General features: G+C 37.1%; 3 protein-coding genes across 4 annotated transcripts; 2 read left to right on the forward strand and 1 right to left on the reverse strand.

Annotated features, from left to right (window-relative positions):
- The first annotated feature begins 3,199 nt into the window (after positions 1–3,199).
- LOC144659834 (uncharacterized) lies at positions 3,200–9,867 on the forward strand. The gene is made up of 4 exons (XM_078520362.1): positions 3,200–3,623; positions 5,194–5,341; positions 6,323–6,388; positions 9,315–9,867. The coding sequence occupies exons 1-4, from the start codon at positions 3,471–3,473 to the stop codon at positions 9,569–9,571; spliced, it is 624 nt and encodes a 207-aa protein (XP_078376488.1). The 5' UTR covers positions 3,200–3,470; the 3' UTR covers positions 9,572–9,867.
- Positions 9,868–11,093: 1,226 nt separating this feature from the next.
- LOC144660841 (uncharacterized) lies at positions 11,094–23,402 on the forward strand. 2 transcript variants are annotated; one of them, XM_078521572.1, is made up of 5 exons: positions 11,094–11,213; positions 15,050–15,242; positions 16,137–16,287; positions 16,985–17,029; positions 22,886–23,402. In XM_078521572.1, exons 2-5 carry the CDS (start codon positions 15,072–15,074, stop codon positions 23,128–23,130), a joined length of 612 nt encoding a protein of 203 aa, XP_078377698.1. In that variant the 5' UTR covers positions 11,094–11,213; positions 15,050–15,071; the 3' UTR covers positions 23,131–23,402. The 2 variants fall into 2 exon arrangements, with proteins under 2 accessions (XP_078377698.1, XP_078377696.1); XM_078521570.1 differs by having other exon boundaries at positions 15,053–15,242.
- On the reverse strand, positions 19,015–20,153 carry LOC144660792 (octopamine receptor beta-2R-like). Its single transcript, XM_078521516.1, has one exon. The coding sequence runs from the start codon at positions 20,138–20,140 to the stop codon at positions 19,292–19,294; it is 849 nt and encodes a 282-aa protein (XP_078377642.1). The 5' UTR covers positions 20,141–20,153; the 3' UTR covers positions 19,015–19,291.

Consider the following 23,402-nt stretch of genomic DNA (forward strand, 5'->3'; position numbering starts at 1 on the left):
CATACTATTGAATCAATTGATTCAATAGTATGAGCAGGGAAAGCCTGGATTTCTCTCTAGATGCATAGAAAATGATTGATTGTAACTCGAGAAGCTCAATCTTGGCCTTTCCGGTCATACTATTGAATCATATGTCTGAATTTATCAAAACCAGGTCAAGGAAATTTTCACCGTTTTAAGCGCAAATCGCTGAAACGCGAGTTCTCCAAACTCCATGATATTAAAACTATAGGGAATGTCAGTCTTTTTTTCTCTTCTCCTCTCTCTTCTCTACCTTTCAGCGCTGTATTTCTTTTTTTTTTCTCCCTTTCTTGTGGCGTTCTAAGCCAATTCGCGCAGTAACGTACTTGTTCAAGAATACTGACGTCACTTTTCTTTGACCCGGTTTTGATAAATTCAGACATATATGTAAATGGATAGGAACGACTCGTTTAAAGATAACTTCACTTCTTATTGGCTATACTTGCCCTACAATGGATGGGATTAAGCCATATGGAAAATGCTTTGAAAAGGCAACAGTGAAATACGCACTCAATCATTCTTGCCCCGTGATACCTGGAGAGCGAACATCTCTTTTAACTTTTGGACAACTCGACTGGAAAACTTAGGTAAGAAACTTTTCTTGCAAGTTATCCTAAAACTGCCTAGTTGCCTTTGCTTACGTATATCGACAACGTTAGGAGCCTTATAAAAATCGTAAACAGTTTCACAAAAGATAATTCCTAAATTCCCGGCCTGTTGATTGTTGGCTGCAAGGGTGTGAAGGCCAGAGTGAATCAACAGGTTTATCGTGCTCAAGTACGTATACGGAACATAACTGATCGCCAGTTGCTTTGTGCTTGTTTCTTTAATTACCACATAAGTGAGTAGGGCTTGGCGGATTGTGCTCCTTAAAGTGGCATATTATGCTACTAGCAGTGCTCGAGATTTTGCCAAATTATGCCAGAATCTTCTAAATCACGCTCTTGATTTCCGAAAGTATGCTCACAAAATGACGTAGATTCTGTTAATAGAGGCGCGCAATAACGACACCAAATGTTGATTTTTTTTTTTCAAATAAACTGTTGTTTTATATTTATTTGTGTTTTAAGGCAGTTTGCCCCGGCCGTCAGCTGTCCAAATTAGCTGCTCGCATCTCTGAAACGTTATGAACAAAGTCAATACTACTATAGGCGTAGCTAAAACACGCATTGCGAGAACACGCTACCTAAATTTAATTTAATTCTGTAGAAAATACACCATATTTTATGAATTTATGAATTTATGCTCCAAAAAGTGCTAAAATTTGTTAATTATGCCGTGGCAGTGCTTGTTTAAAAAATTATGCTTTTTTTGCTCCAATTATGCCAAAAATTATACTAGCACAATCCGCAAAGGCCTATAAGTGAGATGTGCTCTCATACTTCTCAGTCATACTGTTATCAATTAGAATATTTTGTTTGCTAGCCGCCGAGATAACAACAAATGTAAGCAGCCAGTGTATTGAAGAACACCTAAGGCTATTCGTTCTTATCGATCGACCGGTTCCTTTGAAGGACTGCGATGCATGACAACACTTATGAAGCTGTACACTGTTCGGAAAACACGCAAATGTAATGATGTAGCTTAAAGGTACCGATGATTTTTTTTAAGCTTTCCATTTTCAAATTTCTCAGTAGAGCATTTAATAACAATCAAATGGTCAGAGGTCGTTAAGTCGTGTGATGAAGGTCGCTTCAACCGGGGAACGCTGAAGCATAACATTTATTTACAAATAGAATGTATGACCATTATTACATTAAAGCTTTCCACCGTTGGGAAAACGCGCTATTGACCAGTTCTACTACCTTAAGTTTCGGATTTGTTTCAAGTTTTGCAATTTCAAATCACTGAGGCATCTTGTTTTTAACAATTTTCCTTTAAGGAAACTCTGAAGCGTAACGTATTCATTAATTGAGATTTCAAAAGTTTTTGGATACCCGCATGTTTTCATTCACCATTTCTTACCACGTTTCTTGTTGGCTAGCTGTCATCTAGATTTTCCTTAATCGTTTAAAAGTGACGCTGATAGTATAAATTAAATACAGCCTTGTCACACAGAAATTGGCCTTTAATTTAGTATTCATTTGATCAAACACAGCATGAAAATTGGGATTCACATTAAATCTGGTGATTTGGTCGGACAACACCTCAGGGATCGGGACGCGGAGAAACGAAAACAATTTTGAGGAGGAATATCCGCGCCAGATGAAATTTAGTGACACGTTATTTCCCTAAAAAGATTTCTCGGTTCTAGAACACGAATCAGCTGACCACGTATTTAAAATTCAAAATGACTGCTTATAAGACATTTCGGTTTATATGATATTTGTTAAATGTAAAATAGTTACCGCTGGTAGTAACTGATCGAGTAATTTGTTAATTCTATTTTCCCTGAGTGGTCTCTGTAACTGACGTAGCGTAAATTGTATCTTCAGCCGATACCGTTCCATTTTTTTTAGCAGTGGAAAAGAAATCAAAATAAGTGACCATAAATATGGAAATTACTGATATCAAACCTTGTTGTTACACGCAAGACAAACAACTTGTCAATTAGTTGTGTAAAAACAACTGAAAGTGTTTTTAATTACAATTTACCCATTTACCGTATTTTCTCGATTAAACGCCGGGCCCCGAATAAACGCCGGGTCTCATAGGTAGAGTGGTAAGTAAGCCTTTCAAGCATTTATTCGAGGTGTAATATGCTTTACGTATGATGGCAAAATCCATTCATGACACAAATAAGGATTAAAAACCTTTGTTTAATAAATATTCTGCTCGAATAAACTGCACCATTCAAACAAACGCCGGATCTACGGAGCCAAGTTTGGAATAAACGCCGGGGGCGTTTAATTGAGAAAATACGGTATTTTTTTTTATTTTTACTTGTTTATTTATTTATTTATTTATATATGTATGAATTTATCTATTTACTGATTTACTGATTGATTGATTGATTGATTGATTGTTTGTTTGATTGATTTATTTTATACAATGATATTTAGTTGAAGAAGACTGATTCGAGTTACCTGACTGTGCAATCTTCCTTTGAATTATTCTTACTCCTGTAAGAGGCTTAGGACAATACGTATTTGTAAACAACTTCAAATTCGATGTTTTCCATTTATTTGTAACCTTAGAAATAAGAGAAAAAACTATTGATTTTTCAGTATTTGAAAGCGATCATAAACATTATTATATACCATACAGTCAAGTTAATAGTGCTTTTGGTGCGCTCTGATTGGTTATCTCGGAGGTGATTAGCAAAGTACTGTTCACCTCCATTTCGATCCATTTTGGTGAATAATTGTTAATTATTTATTTACAAGAGTGTGAATGAAGGAATCGTCCTTAAAAAGTATACTATTTTGCATTTCAACGAGATTATTTTCATTTGGCAGATAAACCCCACCACAAGAGATGTCTTTCAGAACGTGCTTCTTGTTGCAGTAATGCTTGGAACCTCAAATGTAATGGGCGGTTTCAAGCAATGCGAAAACGACCTTTTTCAAAAGTGCAAGGAGCAATTGGTGGCCTCGTTTCAGGAGTTTAAAGGTGTTAATGATCCTGATATCCGGGTCCGTCCCTATTGTGCTAGGTTCGAGGTACGTACGAGAACTAAAGAATAAACATTAAGATGAGAAAGATACGCATAAAACAAGCGTAAAAAAGTAAAAGAAGGGATTTTACAATCGGCTTTTTATAAGTAATAGAACAGAACAGTACTTACACTATATGTGCATTTTTACTTATGTTAGGCCTTGGTCAAGCAAGGTAAAGCTAAGGTAAAGTCTGCATTTGAGCTTTATGGCCCATCAGGCCGGAGCTTATCCCAGTTTCGGTAGCATAACGCGACTAGGAGTTGTTCTGCTCCCCCTAAATGATGTGCTAGTCATTCGCACGGTTACTCCCAGCATTAAATTCGCTGGTACTCATTTATACATCTAGGTTAAGAGAGGAAATATGAGAGTAGAGTGTTTTGTTTAAACAAGAACGCAAGTAAAATGTAAAATGTAGGTCAAATTAAGTTCCACTTTCGGTTGTTTATGATGAGAATAGTGTTCAATTCAAACGAGATGCATGTCGCCAAAACTTGCGAAAATTTTGCCAATAATGTCATTCGAAGTCAACCTTCACGCGCACATTTGCAAATTTACTTGCGTTGACAGGCGTTTTCCTTTAAACAGGGTGTTACCTTAACCCTATTCAGACCGGGCTTTTTTGGACCTTCTCAGACCGGGCAGGGGGGGGGGGGCTTCGGAAGCCCCCCCTATGTAACTTCCAGAATATTTAAGCAATCACCATGAAACTTATAGGATATATTCTACGTCCGGAACTCTTTCTTTTGGTATACGTCACGTGGGATGGTGACGTCATATCACGTGACAATTACATCATGATGTCAAAACAGCCGCCATCTTGGATCCGCCATCTTGGATTTCAAAATTGTTCCAAAATGCCAGAAAACCACCCAAAATCACTGCAAAGTACTCAAAATGAATAAAAATGTGCTTTAAACCGGTAAAAATGTAAAAATAAGTCCATTTAAGTTGATTTTTATTAACAGAAACACGCAAAATTACAAATTTGGGAAAACATGCCTGTCAAAATGCCGTTGCCATGGTGATGTCAAGTTCCTGACACATCATCCAACCGAACGAAATTGTTGCCAGATAAATTTAAGGAAAAGTCAGAAAGTTTGACAGCGTTTGGTTAAAACTTAAAAAAGTTATAAAAGTTCAAAGTTAGCGCGGGCCTCAAAAGCCCCCCCCCCCCCCCCCGGTCTGAATAGGGTTAATTTGAACTTCTGTTCCCTCGAATCTTTCTCCTCCCATTAGTAGTTAATTTTCAAAGTCAATCGAAGAAAATAAACACATACGCGAAAGTTTTTATTCATCGGCTAGGACATACCTAAACGCTTAAACGGCGAAATACGAAAATGCGCTGTGGAATATTGGCTAAGGGGCCGATTAAATGGCGATTTTTCTGGCCAGGGGTGAACTTAAAAAGACGTTCGGGATTCACATGAAGGGAGTTTCAACAAGGGCTCAATTTTAAAAATTATTTCATTTGCACTTGTTCGGTATGTCTGAGATGGTTAAGTGTCAGAATTGGATGAAAACAATTCATTTACATATTTCCACTATAATTGATATCGTATTTTCATTATTAAAGATATTTGGCCATTGTCTGTCTGAAGGAGACTGCCATGGGTATTTCATCGATTCTTATCGATACATGATACTTCAAGAAAGGATTATGGACATATCCGGCGTATGTAAATATGACCATGAATTAATTTTACTCAAAAACAACATTGACGGTGAGTACTATCACTACCGAGATTTGTAAGCTTGTCTTTTATCCAAATCACAGCATCTAAATCCCTTTTTAATAGTATTGCGCTTCACACAAATATTTTTTTTCAAGTTTTCCGCTCAGCAAATCCATGTTTACCCTATTCAGACCGGGTTTTTTTGGACCTGCTGTGACCGGGGGGGGGGGGACTTTAAAAGCCCCCTTCCCCCTATGTAACTTCCAGAAAAGCATTCACAATGAAACTTATAGGATGTATAATTACAGCTGCCATCTTGGATGTCAAAATTTTTCCAAAACGCCAGAAAACCCGCCAAAATTACTGCAGAGTACTTCAAATGAATAAAACTGTGCTTAGAAATCGTAAAAAGGCAAAAATAATTGCATTAAAGTTAATTTCATTAATAGAAACACTAAAATTACAAATTAGGTAAAACATGCCTGTCAAAATGCCGTTGCCATGGTGATGTGAGGCCATGGTGATGTGATGTGAGATAAATTTATTTCCAAATAAATTTTTGATAAACTCGCAAAGTTTGGCAGCGTTCGGTTTAATCTTGGAAAAGTTTTAAGCGTTCAAAGTCAGCGCGGGCCTCAATAGTCCCCCCGGTCTGAATAGGGTTAAGTTACAACGAACAAATCCAGCTAACACAGGTTGCTCAGGAAGACATGATGTAAACGTACGTAATGTATTTAAAAACAATGACGAGAAAGTATAAGGAAGTTGAAACAATGTTAAAAAGAATACTTTTAAGTATAACTTGGCCTAGGCAAAGTTTTGCTTTTCCTTGGAGAAAAAAATGAAGTAAGAATATAAAAGGGAGAGATTAAATAGAATATCAAAGTAGTCCATTAAACAACTTGTAAACCTTTTCAAGACTTGATGGTAATTTGGTTAGTATTTGACATCCATGTTTTTTCCTTTCCTTTTAAGACTTGTATGCATAAATTTAATGACGATTGATTATGTATTTTTTCTATCTTATAGCTGGCAGCCCCTGGTATCGCATAAAGTTCGAAAAGAATTTAGCAGATTTAACAAAAGACTTAGTAGGTAAGTGTACAAAAAGGGCAGTGGCGGTCTTTTTTGCAATGAATACGTAAATCATGCTTATGAACTCTCTTGACTTTCTTGGTTTTCTGGCTGTATGGTTTCTTGAGCCGAAACAAGGCAACGATCGATGAAACTTTGGGGGTATCCGTTGACTTTAAGGTCACCAATTACTTGTTGATTTTCGCTCTGTTTCCGCTCAGAGGTCGAGGGAAGATATTTGGCACGGTCCATTAGGGTCTTTACTACAGCTCGTTTGCTATGCGCGGGACTATGCACCAATCACAATCAGCACAAGGAATTTTGTACACCACATTTGGTTGTTGTTCGACTGGTGGTCTAAATTTAGGGGATGGAAATTCTTGTTGTAATGTCTTGTGGGGTTTTTTAATTACTTGAATGTCGTGCTTTCGAAGAATCCTTGTTAGTGGTTGCGTGACACCATTGATGAATGGAAGTACAGCGTAAGTGTTTAAATTGTGATTGAATTGTGATTGTGATTGATTGTGATTGGTGCTATGTGGGTGAAACCGGCCGTTGTTTTGAAACCCGCAAAAAAGAACATATCAGGAATGTAAAAACCTGTGCGAATGGCTCAAACATTGCGAAACATGCGTGGTCATTCGACCATCGCATAGACTTTGAAAACTCTAGTGTAATTGACAAAGGCTCTTTTCGTATTAGAAAAACTTTGGAAGCTTGGCACACCTCTGCTACTAAGCATGCTGACAATAACTCGAAGCCCATTCCAAGCCAATATTGTATTCTTTTTAAAAAATAGCATCTTAATTAGCACATTTTTACTTCGCTTTTGTTTTTCATTATTTTCTTTTTATCACACCTTGCTTGTATATATTTTATCCATTTTGTATTCAATTTTTTATCCGTCGAAGGCTGTAGAGCGACAGCCGAAAGCTCATTGTTTTTAATCTTTTTAGCCAGTGAACGTTTGTTTTTTATTATGTCTTATCCTGGCTGCGCTTCAATCTTTAATTGAAACGAGTATGGTTATGGAAAGTGATATGCAAATTTTCACTCGGTCAGTCGGTCGGTCGATGGGCTGTTAACTTTAATTTGTGAATAATAATTTATGCATTAAATTATAAATTAATTTTCCTTTTTTTTTTAAACTTTTTGTTTCACACTTCTGAGGTTTGAACCGGCGACTCCCAACATCAACTATGTTTCCTGAAATCAACCTTTTAATACCCAACACAGTCGCAGTCCACAGTTCGTGCCTGGAAAATCTAAAAATGCGATCAAAACACGGAATGTCAGCTCAGTGTTTCGAAGATTTTCATATTTTCTCTAAGATTATTTCTTCTATTTGTCATGTGAAATTCTTAAGAGCTATAAATCGAGCCATTCGAAGAAGCTTTACATACAAGCCATTTAACTTTGAACCTACGGTATCGGTCATCGTACTAACAACAACACAAAAAAATCCATATGCTAATTTTCAGCCCAAATGATCAGTACGCCGAAGTTGTCAAGCGGTGAGCGGTTTGGTCTTCAAAAAGTTTCGCTTCAAGCTGTCATCGAACTTCCCATAAAAGATCTAAAAAAAACAATTCAGCTCCGCAACTGCCATATCGCACACAAACTTTTAAAACTCGCAAATAGCATGCAAGGTTTACGATACCTGCGATCGACCCCAATCTGAAGATTATCACAAGATGGCGTCAGGTTAATAAAACCGACCCCTCCGGGTCTCACAGCGTAATTTGGCTTTAGTGACAATACAGTGAAAACCCGTGAGTAAGAACCTAGTTTTTTCCAAGTTAGCCTAAACAGGTTCTTACATAAATGGTAGTTAACACAAATTTGGGCTATTTAGGTTCTTAATTAGGCTCTTATTTTCTGAGGAAATAATTTTTCTTTGTCCCATGCTCGTGTCATGTAGAACATCTTATCTTTATTATTTATTACAGAGCTTAAAATTTACCATCTTTATTATTTACTAAAAATTTTGATGAATTCGACATTGCTGATCCTAGCAGTATGCAGGACGCGTGTCACATATCAACCTAGTAAAATGGCCCAGCTCACAACGAGTCTCTCGTAGCTCAGTTGGTTAGAGCGCCCAACCGGTATCTGGGAGGCCATGGGTTCGATTCCCGTCGGGGACTCAGAATTTTTCTTTGTCCCATGCTCGTGTCATGTAGAACATCGTATCTTTATTAAAAATTACATTGTTGGTAATAGAACTTTTAGTGATATTCAGCTTATTATTTGTATACAATTTGCATACCACACAAGTGTTTATGTAAAAATGAAGCACTAGTCATTCAGAATATGACGTTGTATACGTGTACAGTAAAGCCTTATCCAAACTTATTTTCCCAAAAGTAAACATTTTTAATCAATCTTAGAAAATAAGAACCTTTTTTCAAATTTTAGGCTTAATAGGTTCTTATAAAAATGGGGTCTAGTTTGCAGGTTCTTAAACGTTAGGTTTTTACTCGCGGGTTCTTACTGTATCTTGACAATATCTTCAGACCTTCATGCCTCTCCCCCGCTGAGGTCGATTTTGACATACGCCTTCTTGTCTGTGGGTACGCTTACCAAGAAAAGAAGAAGATAGAAGATAGTAAGAGTGAGACTCGAAAATGCAGTCGCTAATCGTTTCCATCCTTGGGAATATTTAATAAAGTACGTGTGCTCAAAGTTTTGCAAAGCAATACAACTCATCGAAATCACCAAGGTCCAAGGAGCTGGAAAACAACAAAGAACACGACGCAGCAACAGTGTAATTAATTTTATTTATAAAACATTCGAATTTATACCTCCTAAAACAAAACTGTTTCATTCCAATACAAAACCTCATAAATTGAGTCTTCTTACATTACTGTGGCTATTATTGTTAGCTTGGGCTGCCTGTGGTTTGTGCTTATATTTCCCTGTAATTATCCCGCATTTAAAATTTCAGATATATACAACCCGATTGAGCCTGCAGAACTCTGTGGAAAAAGGATCCATTACAAATGTACAGTTCAGATGCAAGAAGAGCTGGCAAATGGAGGAAACTTGTGTACCAGCCATAAAAATTTCATCAAATGTTACAAAAATCAGGAAGAACCTTGCACTGGCAAGAAACATGAAGTTTATAAAAACTTTTTGGAAAAATATGCTTCTAAGTTGCTAGAATTGAACAAAAAACATCCTGGTTTTATGCCAGATTGTTAAAACTTGCATTCTTAGTTGTATGCTGTAACGCTTGGTAAATTGAGACAACATATTGTAACTTGTAGAATAAAGCGGATTGTTCAAATCCCCAATTCAAATTTTGGTTTGTTAAAAAAACATGTAACGATGAAGTGAAATACAATAGTTTGGCTCTATTTCGGAGTCACAATCATATAAAACGGTAATTTTGCAATAAGTAAGCAACTTTCATAACAGTAGTAGAGTCGTAGTAAATAGCGAGAAGCTTGTGTAGCAAACAAGATAAAACAAGGCAATAAAATAAAGGAAAATAAATCACTTTATTTGAGTGTCAAATGATTTCATGGAATGAAACGACTACTAAAACATCGTATTTATATTACCAGAATTTATGGAATTTAACATTGCTTCCAGTTCAAATGATGGCCAGAAAATTTATAATACAAAGGCTACATCCAGCGTTTGAATGTAAAAACAGATGTAGAAGTTGCGTGATCTGGAGCACTTTCCCTTTGTAATGGAAAAAACCCGGTTGTTTCGGTTTCGGAAAAAAGGAATAACTTCAGAAGTATTCCTCTTTGTCCGTTTTCCCGGTATGACCGGAATTTACTGTTCCATTTGCTACAACCAGACCGTTCGCTCGCAGAGCAAGGTCAGCAACTGAACCTAAGAACGCGAAAGTTTACCTGTTGAATCGATTCAAATTTATCCAAAATTCCAGTCGAGTGTAGATAGAAGGGTTTTTTCCTTGAACTTTCTTCAAGGCTTCATGAAGAAGGAAGATATGTAATGTGAAAAAGTTTCACCTTCGATCGCCATGTTGTTTTCCCACCCAGGCTCTTCGCAGTTCTATCAAAACGGGAATTTTCAAAAGGAACAGCCCTTTCCGTTCCGTTTACGTAAAGGAAGATTTGCACTGTTCCATTTGTCGAAAAATTCTCACCGAAAATTCCATGCAAATGGAAAGCTCCCATAGTTCTAGTATAGCCTCCTATGCTAATATCATTTTGGTTTGATATCAAAAGAACAATTAGCCATGTTCTAAACGAGCAGGGAAATGGGTACAAACATATTTTCTCTTCAGTACAAACATTCAATATCGATGGAATTGAAAAATGGGACATGTCATCTAAAAGAGCATCCAAACATTAGTAGATTCACCAAATTTGACGGTTATTGGTTTAAACCCAACGGCATGGTACACTTAGTATGGATTGGAGGGACAGGCGTCCTCCAATCCATACTAAGCTCTCTTATTTTAAAAGTGTACCATGCCTTTGTGTTTAAACCAATAACCATCAAATTTGGAAAATTTACTAATTTTTCGATGCTCTTTCAGCAATTTAATCAATACTGAATATTCGTACCAAGACAAAATATGTTCGTACCCAGTCCCCTGCTCGTTTAGAACATGGCCAATTGCGTGAAAGTACTCAGAGTGCAGTGAAATGTAAAATCCTTTGTATATATGGATAAAAGGATCGACATGTTGAAGTAACTTGACTTCCTATTGGTTAAACTTGCCCCACAATGGATGGGATAAACCATGTGGAAAATGTCTTGAAAAGGCAACCGTGAATTAGCATTCAATCACTCTTGCCTCGTGATACCTGGAGAGCAAACATCCCTTTCAACTTTTGAACAACTCGGCTGGAAAACCTAGGTAAGAAAAATTTCTTGCAATTTGTCCTAAAACGTGTCTTGTTGCCTTAGCTTACGTACATCGACAAAGTTAGGAGCATTACGAATTCGGAAATTGTATTCTCAAAAGATGACTTGTAAATTCCTGCAGCTGTTGATTGTTGGCTTCGAAGGTGTAGACGCTTAAATGAATCAACACGTATACATCACGCCATTTAGTGCATATACGAAAAATCGCCACTTATTGCTTTGTGTTTATAACAGGAATTTCTACATAAGTAAGATGTGCTCTCATACCCTTCATACTGTGTGAAAATACTTGAAAATGTTTATCAATTGAAATATTTTGTGGCTAGCCTTTAAGATAACATCAAAGTTAAGCACCAGTGGGTTCCTGACGCAGTTAAGCTTCCTATTGGTGTGATCACTGGATTGAAGAACACCTAGGGCGATTCGTTCTTATCGTTCGACTGGTTCCTTTGAAGGACTGCGATGCGTGAAAACAATTTTAAGCCGTGCACCGTTCGAAAAACACGCAAATTTAATGATGTAGTTTCAAGGTACCGATTTTGGGTTTGTTTCAAGTTTTGCAATTTATTAACTATCACATGTTCAGAGTTAAGTCGTTTGATTAATTAATCTAACCGGGAAACGCTGAAGCGTGGAGAGAAGAACTCAGAAAGCGTAACATTTATTCACAAATAGAATGTTACATGACAATTATTTTAAAACGTTTCACCGTTATAGGAAAACACGCAAATAGAATGATGTAGTTCCAAATTGTACCAATTAAATTTTGGGTTTTATCGAGGTTTGCAATTTCAAATCACTGAGGCATTTTTTTAACTATCAAATGTTTGCAGTTAAGTTGTGTGATCCAATTTCGCTTTTAGGGAACGCTGAACCGTAACATAATTATTCATAAATTGAGATTTTAAAAGTTTCGGACACCCGCAATTTTTCTTTTATCATTCGCACCCCCCCATAGTACAACCAAATGGAAACTTTCCCGTTGCCCAGCTGTCGACTAAATTTTCCTATATAATGTTTAATTAGTTTAAAAGTGACGCTGGTAGTATAAATTAAATACAGCCTTGTCTCACTGAAATTGCCCTTTTATTTTAGTATTCATTTGATCAAACAACTTAGCATTTTCTTTGTTATTATGCTAGTTTCGCATCATATTTCTTTTTCCAGTTCTTTTTCCAATGTCGTCCTTATGTCAAAATTGCTTTACTTGTGGAAATATACAAACTAAACAAAGTCATTTAACAACTATGCATTTGACATATTCCACGTATATGAGTTTGAAATAGCGGGATTCGCTGTATTTCGGCTCTTCTCGTGCCTGTGTCATGAATTACTTCGATCTGTTTCATTTAAACTTCTACCTGCTTGTTATATCATGTGTACACATTTTACAGGTTTCTTTAACTGAGGCAAAATAAAGTCGGTCAGTAAAAGAATAAGTTTATGTTTACCCCATCCACGGAGACCCAGGGGCAGTTGGTGGGGCGAAACGAGGAATAAACCGGGCAGAAATTGTAGCGACGAAAGTTTTCAAGAACGGCTTGTTGGAAACTTTCGTCGCTACGATTTCTGTCCGGTTTATTCCTCGTTTCGCGCCACCAACTGCCCCTGGGTCTCACAGGGGCCCTCGCATCAGTTATGGGAATAAATAAAAAAATCTTGCTTTCTATTGTCTTGTTTTTGCTTTATAGCGGCCATTTTCAATTTTTAATACTCAGTCTAGTAGGTTGGAGGTCTGGAATCGAGAAAGGTGTGGGGTCTGGGACGGTCGGAAATATTAATTCTCGGGATGACGTCCGATCACTATACGAGTGCTATATAGTGAAAAGGGGTGAAACTCTCAGCTTTCATGGCAGAACCTTTCTGCCAGTTAAGAGTCACGGAAGTGGAATACTATCTTAAAACCGGAAGTGAAAATGCAACTTGCGAAAGAGACAGCAATTTATGCAAAATGGCCTATTTCCGAGTCGTCAAAATTAGTCTAAATATTACCCAAAAATTCTAGTATATAGTTTGCGCAAAGCTGTCAAAACAACTTCCGGGGCGGCCTTGAATTAAAGGAAACGTAAAGTGTAAAAAATTGAAAAAACTAGTCAATCATGCTGGTGTTTGAAGGCATAAATTTGGTCTGTCGGTTCAGTACCTCCCTGTAGCCGGATACAAAAAAACAGTGTTCAAATCCAAATAAAAATTTATATAAAATCACACGTTCTGTAAGAATTATAGCCTGAATTTATCCATTCTCGTTGTTGTTTTGCATGGAATGTGCTGGCAGTGTTCAGCTAATTACGCCTTTTGTTCTGAGACCTTCTGATTTGCAATTCCTGTTTCGGCTTAATGACGATAAGTTTGGGCTAAAGCGGTGTTTTCCTCGACAAACAAATTCAAAATAACAGAATGGTAGGTATATAGATACAAAAAAATATACAAATCTAGTCCGCGACCTATGTATTTCATCGACAACGAGAACGTCGCCTAGCAAAAGGTTTCATTAGCAACCACCGTTCTACACGTGCACGTTGTTTTTAAAAACATTGCATATTTTACAAATCCTATCAAAGAACGAAATTAAATATTCAGTCGATCATTCTATTTCCGAAACAAAAACAAAAAAAACTTCTGGAATTGAAAAGAACCAATCAGAACAGACAATGCCATTTACTTCCGCCTTAAATCTGTCAATCAATGAATCGAAATTTTTACTTCCGTGACCCTTAACTGGCAGTAACCTTCAACCAAATCAAAGATTTTTAAACGACGCCAAAAAATCGTATACCTTCCAGACATTTGGGCAAAATAAGCCCACGGATAACAAGTTCAACCTTTCTCCTGTCTGCCAAGTAAGTATGGTAAAATTCAGACAAATAGTTGGCTGTGAATTCATGTCAGATTTGAAGGCTGTCATTTCAAGTTTCACCCCTTGTCATAGACTAAGAGTTACGAGGGTTTCCGAAGGTTTCTCGGTTCCAGTCTCCTCGTTCCTGCTGACCGCGTATAATTCATTCGGCTCCAGACCACCAACTTGCAGACCGCGTATAAAGAAACAATAAGAAAGCAGGTAAAGTTTAATTTTTATTTATCCTCTTATCTGATGTGAGGGCTCCCTGTGGGGTCCCGAGCATGTGTTTACCCCTACTAATTTATATTTATCTCCTTATATGGTATTAGTCAGCTTCCGTCATTGTTATTATAAAAAAAATATGCAGGCATTTTGATTTTTACATATCATTTGACAGCGGCTGAGGCTATCCTTGAACGAAACTGCGAAGAGGGGGGGGGGGGGGGGGGGGGGGGGGGGGGAGGGGGAATGGCGAAGAAAATTTGGAACGTAAACAAGGAGACCTGGGGAAAGAGTCTTATCACGCCAGTTTCAAACAGCTCTCCGAATGCTGCCTACTGATTGGGTAGAAAAAATCCTTTGTATTACCATTGTTTTAATTCTGCCCAATCATCAAACAGTAACTTTAGAGTCACTTTCCAGTGTTCCTACACGGCAGTTGTTGCATCGGTCATACTTTCATTTTAAGTAACGCCAGAAAGCCGAAAAAAAAAAAAGCCGATCATTCGGATCTCAGAAAAAAAAATTTCAAGATCAAGCGGGAAATTAACATGGAAGTATAGCCGATACGACAACTGCCGTGTAAGAACACATAAAAGTAACTCTAAACATGCTAAAGTTTCTCTTCACACATTGTGAAAAATGCTTTTCGCGTCCCCAGATCGGTAAACTCGGAGGTGATTAGCACAGTAATTATTAATTCACGAGAGTGGAATAGTCCTTAATTTACGTATACCATTTTACATTTCAACGAGATTATCTCCATTTAGCAGATAATTCCCACCACAAGAGATGTCTTTCAGAATCGTGCTTATTGTTGCAGTAATGCTTGGAACCTCAAATGCAACGAGTTTTAAGCAATGCGAATATGAATATCTTCACAAGTGCGACGAGGGTTTCGTGGCCGGCTTTGAAGCTCATCCCCATGATCCTGATATGGGAATCTATTGTAATGTGTTTCAGGTACGTAGAGAGTTAAAGAGTAAAATACGCATAAAGGACCTGACCCTTTGTTTAGCCTGCGTAGCTGGCGAGATTAGCACGGGGTGAGATGAGTGCGTGGGGCGAGAAAAATCGCTGGCGAAGCCCGCGTGCGTGAGCAGCGCATAACAAAGCACTCGCACTCGGTCACGAATCCCGCCAGCTACACAGGTTACTTTTTTTTTTTTTTTTCTTTTTTTTTTTTTTTTTTTTAAAGGACCTGACCTTAGCCCCGTGAAACCAGCTCAATCAAAGCAAATACGCGCAATCATAAGTAATAAGAAAGTAAAAGAAGAAAGATTGTAAAATCGAAAATCGGCTTTTTCAAAAATAGCAGAACTTTCGTTCAACCCAAAAACAGTTAAACAAGAACACATGTAAAATGTAGGTCAAATTAAGTTCCACTTCCGGTTGTTTGCGATGAGACTAGTGTTCAATTCAAATGAGATTCATGTCGCCAAAACTTTCGAAAAATTTTGCTAAAAAAATAGTCATTCGAAGTCATCCGGCACGCGCACATTTGCAAAATTTCCTTCAAATCTGACGCAAGTTCAAACTTGCGTTGACTTGCGTTTTCTTTTGAAAAGGGTGTTACAGATTAATGTGTGTTCTTGCTAATCTTACTGCTGCTTATTTTAACTATTTAGTTTTTTTTTAACTAGTTTTTAGCTCGACTTGCTTCCTGAACAAATATTCTAAACAAAAAGACGTTTGTGATTTACATGAATTGGGTTTCAGCCCGGGCTGAATTTCAAAAACCATTCCGTTTGCACTTGTTGGGTATGTCTGAGGTGCTAGTTTTTCGGAATGGGGCGAGAACAATTCATTTACGTATTTCCACTACTGTTGATTGATATTTTATTTTCATTGTTATAGGGCTTTGCCGATTGTCTGAGCTCCTCAAGCCAGTGCAAAGGAAAGTTCATCGATTCTTATCGATACATAATACTTCAGCGAATGATTATGGACAAAACGTTGGGCTTGTGTCCCGAACATGACCTGGAAGACTTCAAAGAAGTTGTTCGCGGTGAGTACCATCACTACGGAGATTTGTAAGCTTGTCTTTAACCCAATATTCACAGCACCTAAATCCCTTTTTTAATAATATTGCGCTTCGCACAAATATTTTAACGTTTTCCGCTTTTCAAATCCATGTTAATTTGAGGCCCTGCCAGGATAAATTCCGGCAAGCGACAGCGACAGCACATAAAATAAAATTGCGACAAACGACGACCCTTTCGGAAAAACTTAAATTTAGACAACGACAAGCATTTTCCTTTAATTTTAGAACCGAAAGCAACATGAAGTGCGATAACAAAAGCGCCGACATGGGACATTTTTAAATTTAGACAAGCGACACGGCATCCCCCCCTGGCAGGGCCTCTAAGTTACAAGGAACAAATCCAACTAACACAGGTTGCTCAGGAAGGCATGCCATGTAATATATTTGAAGCATTGACGAGAAAGTATAAGGGAAATTGAAACAATGTTAGAAAGTGTAGTTAGCTTAGGTAAAGTTGTGCTTTTCCACGGAGAAAAGCTAAAGTAAGAAAATCAAAAGGAGAGCTTAAATATAATCAAAACGCCCATTAAACAACTTGTAAACATTTTCAAACCTTAATGATAATTTGGTTAGTATTTGATATTCGTTTTTTTATCTTCTTTTTAAGACTTGTATGCACAAATTGGATGATGATTGAGTATCCCTGCTTTATGTCTTATAGCTGACGACAAGTATCGCATACACATTGAGCACTTATCAGGTGTAGGTAAGTTCACATAAACAGCATCGTCTCCTTCTTCAAATGAATACGTAAATCATGCATAGGAACAGGGTCTTGTATGAGCACAGGCAGCCCAAGCTAACGCTATAAGAGCCACAGTTCTCTAAGAAGACTTAATTTATAAGGTTTGTACGGGATTGAAACAATTTTGTTTTAGGAAGTATAAATTCGAATGTTTTTTTTTTTTAAATAAAATCGACTTATACTGTTGCTGTAGGATATTAAATATTTTTTTAAATGTATTTGAGTACCGGTAGTAGGCAATACTGCAATACTACCAGTATTGCCTACCGGCACTCAAATACATTTAAAAAATATTTAATATCCTATTTACACGGGTGCCACGCGGTTCTCTCTATATACTTATACTGTTGCTGTGTCGTGTTCTTGTTGTTTGTCAGCCCTTCAGACCACTTTGAAGTGATTTCAGTGAGTTATTGCTTTGCGAAAATTTCGAACATGTGTACTATATTAAATATTCGATTCCTAAGGCTATAATAATAATAATGATGGTGATGATGAAAATAATAATGACGACGACGACGACGGTGATGATGATGATGATGATGATGATCACTGACTTGTACAATATTTGTTTAGCTCCGCAATTAGTTGAAAGTTCCTGTTAACCTAAATCATCTTAAATACCTCTCCACGTTGTAGAAAACTCTAGAGGATATAGAGCGAGGTGATATTTACAAAGAAATATTTTTATATTTTTGCCGCCAAGAAACACGCCCCTACCCCGTCGGGTTGCTTTGGGCGACACCCCATCTCTCCTAGAGTCGCACTGGGGCTCCGCGAAAATGTGTTTTCCTTAATTAATTAATTAATTAATTAATTAATTAATTATATCAAAGCCGTTTGTAATAATAATAATAATAATAAATTTAATAATAATAATAATAATAATAATAATAAATTTAATAATAATAATAATAATAATAATAATAATAATAATAATAACAATAACAATAACAATAACAATAACAACAATATCAATATCAATAACAATAACAATAACAATAACAATAACAATAATAATAATAATAATATTGCTTTACAAATTTGGCAATTGCTCTCTTACAACGCGACGGTGGAATTATTTTATTTTTTTTATTTTTTTTAGTCAAAAAGACGAATTTGAGCACAATTAAATGGTCTAAGAGGTGAATCTTGTTAAAGCTAAGATAAGTTTTAAAACATGTTTTAATTAGCCCAGAAAGTGCAATAGCCATTTGATGCAGTTTTTAACGGACATTTTAATGTCGTTGTGTTGCTTTTTCGATCACCACTATATCTCTATGACCAATCACATGTTAATCAAGCGCACCTTGGAGTTGTTTTGCATATGGCTTCTTCTTCTATATCCTGTCTAACCTGCGATCAGGCGTTATTTTTCTCGCGGCGGTGTAGTCAACGGAAAAATCACCCTAATTCTTTTTTTTTCTCCTTCCCTCCGCGCATAAAAAAGGAAGCCTGATCGAAGGTTATATCATTTCGAGTTTGTGGTCAGAATGGGCAGCTATTCTGAGGAAAAAAAAACACTATCCCGGCACTGTTTCATTGATAGTAAAAGCTAGGAAAAACGCAAGTCGAACACCTTTTCAAGAACGGAAGCCGCAAGCGGGTTAAAAGTGTATTTGTTCCTGACAAATTTCAGGAAATACCAGTTCTTTTTATTATTTGCACAACATCGGATCGTCAAATTTATCATGTAGACTCAACGAATTTACTGAACAAGCATTCTATCTTACAACACGCTTTATTTCTCTAAATTTAACATTAAAACTAAATTACAAATCATTGTCAAGAATCATTATGTTCAAAAAACCAAAAAATTCATTCGGTGTTCCTCGTTGAGTTAACTTGCGTTGCGTTAATTGGTTTTCCAATTCCTTTGACCAACCAAATAACAATCGACCACACTTTGAAGGAAGTTGTTTCGCAGAAACAGCTTCTTCTTCGATATCGTCTTAAGTTTTTTGTCAGAATGAACAGCCTTAAGATAAATTGCGTGCATTTTCTAAAAGCTTTTAAAGTGGTTTTTTTTTCACTCGTAATGGTTTACTTAAGCTCAGTTTATTTTTATACCACCGCATGCATTATAATACTTAGTCAAAACAAGCGAAAGTGATTTCACTGCCGCATTATTTTCACACATTTGTTTTGAGAGAAAAACATATCTTACAAGGTCTTGCTTTCTAGAGAAAAACAATTGTCTTCAATAACAGGATCAAGTTTTTTTCATTTTCTTGCGTTGACACAATAGACAAGTCTGTTGATTTCCTTCTTTATGTCCCTCTTGAAGAAAGCGTAAGCTACAGGATTAATGGCAGAGTTTAAAACTAGAAGAGGTATTTTAAATTCCTCGTCATTACATGGTTTGTTTTCATTGAAAAGGTATACAATAGTACAACGAATATAAAATCCGTAACACAGAAGAAATAAGCCGATAACAACGGCCATTAGTTTGACTGCGGATTTCTCCTGAGTTTTAAACAAAACGTGATGGTTGAAACGCAACTGTTTTGCTGTGATGCGGGCTGCACGATCGTGCTTATAAACAACATATAACATGGATGCAAAGCAGAATATCAAAATTATACATGGTAGGAATTCAAAAAATATCACAGATATCCAAAAGATAATGTCAAAGAAAAGAGGCATTTTGAAAACATACCAGTTTAGTCCGGAAATTGTACTTAAGGCAATTCGGATTCCCCATGATAAGGAAGCCATCTGAATAACACGGCGGCGCTTCATAAAAGTCAAATATTTTAAAGGCTTGACAACAGCAATGTAGCGATCCAGTACTAAAATGCACAAGTTCGTCACGGACGCATACCCGAACAGCCACCTTACAGTAGATATCCAGTTAGATGCTGGGTTGCAGCCAGTTGCTATCTCACAGAAGAACATTGGTGGAACAACGCTCATCCCGACGCAGAAATCCGCCACGGCGAGTGAAAAGACAAACGCGTTGGTTTTGGTGCGAAGCTGGCGTTTGTTGCAAACAAGGAAGATAATAAATCCATTTCCAGTTACAGTCAGGATGGAAAGAAACCAGCCAAGAATCCAAAACCAGGTTTCCATTTTTCAGAGGTGTCTTACTACTTGATCATCAAGAAATTTGTAAACAATGATGTGAAAATTGTGAAATCGTACCACCTTAAATATAATATATATATTTTAAAGACATCTGTTCTTCTTTGTATTAAACTATCTCTTAACATATTAAAATGAGAAAAACAATTATATTATCGTTAAAAAAACTGAGTAATTTAAAAGTCTGCACGTAAGCACTGATGTCGAATATTTCTTTGTTTTGTGACTGTAGCAGTTTAAATTTAAGCAGAAGACATCATTTAGAACACATTTAGCAAACTAAAAAGTCATTTGGAAACGTCAGCATAAAAGAAAGTTCCACAGCTGAAAACACCGGTTGAAAATTAAATGCAAAATCTCTATTGTTATGGCCACTCGCTGTTATAATTAGAGCAAATTAACATAAACTGGTGAATAAGTTTTAGATGTTTTAGATTAACTGTGGATAAAATATAGTCCGAGGAACAAGAACCAGTGAAGCTGGGCAAAATCCCCTCCAAAAATTGACAAAGCCCGCGATTGAAGTTATTTAGGCACTGTTTACACGGACACGGTTTCATTTGTAACCGCATCGAAAGCGATGCGGTTACGCCTTTCGTTTACACGGCACCGATCGAGACCACTACTGTAACCGGGTCGTTTTGAAAACGCTGTCAAAAGCGGAGCGTTTTCAAAACGATACGGTTTCGTTGTCGTGTAAACGGTCAAAAACGGCGAAACCGCATCGATTTGAAAACGGCCGTGTATTTTGGCACGAACTGGCTGGCTTGCGAAGGGTAAACATCGTGAAACACGCATAGAGAGCAGCGCTTGCCTATACAATCACATTCGAAAACAGTCGGAAAATCGTTATTTAGGCTCCGTGTAAACACTTCGAAACCGTGTCGTTTTCGATGCGGTTTCGAGGTCATGAAACCGTGTCGATTGATAACCGTGTCCGTGTAAACATAGCCTTAGTAACATGCCCCGCCCTAATTGCACGAAATTCCAACTCTTAAAGCTAGTGCTACGGTGAAAATTTGCAAACCAATTTTTCGTTTCCCAAACACCTTAGCTTAATTAAGGCCCCGTACACACGTATATCCGTTTTCGTTTGAAAAAGCAACTTTTTTCTTTGCGAATTGGCCTTCCTTCCACACTTATTCGGTGAAAACGGTGACCGAAAATGCAACCTTTCGAAAACGCTCTCCAGCTGAGTGGAAAATGTGAAACGCCGTATTAGTGTTTTCATGGAAACGGTGAAAACGCTGAAAACGATGACGTCAAAGTATTGATCTCGTGCCGGATTAAAATACTTCACTGTCACATATCCAATCTTATGTTAAAATTCTCTTTATGTATAACGTTCAAGCTTGTTGTTTCAGATAACGACTTCTTTTGCTACCGGTCTAAAAAAATCGAAGCGTTAAACGACTCAACAGAAGTTCACAAGCAAGACCTCGGAGGTTCTAAGCTAGACCAATGTGTGCTTTCTGATACAACTTTGTCGACCACACATTGAGTTCAAAGGAAAAGAGGGATAATTTTATCCAAGGCAAATCGATATAAAAATACCCGTTTTCAAACAGAAACTGATACGTGTGGACGGGCGAAAACGATTCGAAAGCGATTCGCGTCGATGCTAATTTTTCGAAAAAGGCGGAAAAATATTTTCCTTTTTAAATAATAAGGGATACGTGTGGACGGAGCATAAAAAGTTGACTGAGTGTTTGATTGATTGATTGATTGATTGATTGATTGATTGATTGACTGATCGATCGGTCGATCGGTCTATCAATCGATCCTGCCCTCGATCTCGCTGGTTTTTCATCTCTTCCTGTCGATTGTGTTCTGTGATAATTTACTTGAACCAGGAACACCGAACACAAAACTGTTCGGCTCAACGATGATTCTTTGATTTTCCAGTTTGAAATCTGCGTGAGTATGTGGACGGTTCTTTTTTATTTACCTGGCCTTCCTGGAGATAACCCGATAGCGACAAAAACTTGTGCAATATCAAAGATGATGATGATGATGATGATGATGATGATGATGATGATAATGCTTTATACAGATGGCCTATGTAACACAAGGTGGTTGTTCAATAGGGCACTGTAGAACTAAAGTAATTGTGTGTTGAATCACACACAAGATGGCGTCAGGTTGACAAAACTTCTCCGGGTCTAACAGCGCAATTTGACGTTAGTGACAATATCTTGACAATACCTTCATGCCTCTTCCCCGCTGAGGTCGATTTTATTTTTTTGACTTGACGTACGCCAAGAAAAGCAATGGTTGCACTTTTGTACAGCACTTGGAACCCGAGCAACAAGGAAAGAAAAAGGAATTATCGGAGATTACGGTGATGAAAATTCTGTAGCGTTTTTTTTTTTTCAATTTTATGGAAGATACAAAGCTTCGAGTGAGATGCAGTCGATAATTGTTTCCAGCCTTGAGAATATTTAATAAAGTGTACGTATTCAAATTTTTCCAAGGCAATAACACATCGAAATCACTTCAAATTGGTCCAAGGAGCTGGAAAACAACAAAGAACACGCTGCAGTAACAGTGTAATTAAATTTATTTATAAAAAGTTCGAATGTATACCTCTTAAAACAAAATTGTTTCATTCCAATACAAAACTTTATAAATTCAGACTTCTAAGAGTACTCTGTAGCGCCTATCGTTAGCCTGGGCTGCCTGTGGTTTGTACGAAGGTCCCTATATATAATAATCCTAAATTTAAATTTTCAGATAAGGACAGCTTTGAGCCCTGTGCAGCAAGGATCCATCTGAAATGTGCAACTCAGATGCAAGAAGAAATGAAAAATGGAGTAAAGATGTGTACCAGCATTAAGGATTTCATCAAATGCTACAAAAATCCGGGAGAATCTTGCAATGCCAAGATCTATAAACATTTTATAAACGTTTTGGAAAAATATGCCTCTAAGATGCTTAAACTTTACAAAGAACATCCTGGTGTGATGCCAGCTTGCTAAAACTTGCAGTCTTACTTTTATGCTGTAACACTTGTAACTTGGCACAGCATAATTATTGGATTGTTCAAATCCACAAATTCAAATTTTGGTTTGTTAAAAATACATGTACCGATGTAGTGAAGTACAATAGTTTGGCTCTATTTCGGAGACACAGTCATGCACTGATAGTGTTGCAATAAGTAAGCGATTTAAATTTTGCGCAGTAAACAAGCTTTTAAATTTGTAGCTTATAACTTGTGTAGCAAACAAGATAACACAAGGCCGTTATATCT

Source organism: Oculina patagonica, chromosome 7 (genome assembly GCF_052425735.1).
Source record: "Oculina patagonica isolate OP01 chromosome 7, crgOcupat, whole genome shotgun sequence".
NCBI lineage: Eukaryota > Metazoa > Cnidaria > Anthozoa > Scleractinia > Oculinidae > Oculina > Oculina patagonica.

Excerpts from the sequence above, each read along its gene's own strand:
- LOC144660792 (XM_078521516.1), bottom strand. The coding sequence starts at position 20,140 with ATGGAAACCTGGTTTTGGATTCTTGGCTGGTTTCTTTCCATCCTGACT.
- LOC144660841 (XM_078521572.1), top strand. The coding sequence starts at position 15,072 with ATGTCTTTCAGAATCGTGCTTATTGTTGCAGTAATGCTTGGAACCTCA. Across the intron at positions 15,243-16,136 it reads TCTATTGTAATGTGTTTCAG|GGCTTTGCCGATTGTCTGAG; the intron begins GTACGTAGAGAG and ends TCATTGTTATAG. Across the intron at positions 17,030-22,885 it reads TGAGCACTTATCAGGTGTAG|ATAAGGACAGCTTTGAGCCC; the intron begins GTAAGTTCACAT and ends TTAAATTTTCAG.
- LOC144659834 (XM_078520362.1), top strand. The coding sequence starts at position 3,471 with ATGCTTGGAACCTCAAATGTAATGGGCGGTTTCAAGCAATGCGAAAAC. Across the intron at positions 3,624-5,193 it reads CCTATTGTGCTAGGTTCGAG|ATATTTGGCCATTGTCTGTC; the intron begins GTACGTACGAGA and ends TCATTATTAAAG. Across the intron at positions 5,342-6,322 it reads ACTCAAAAACAACATTGACG|CTGGCAGCCCCTGGTATCGC; the intron begins GTGAGTACTATC and ends TCTATCTTATAG.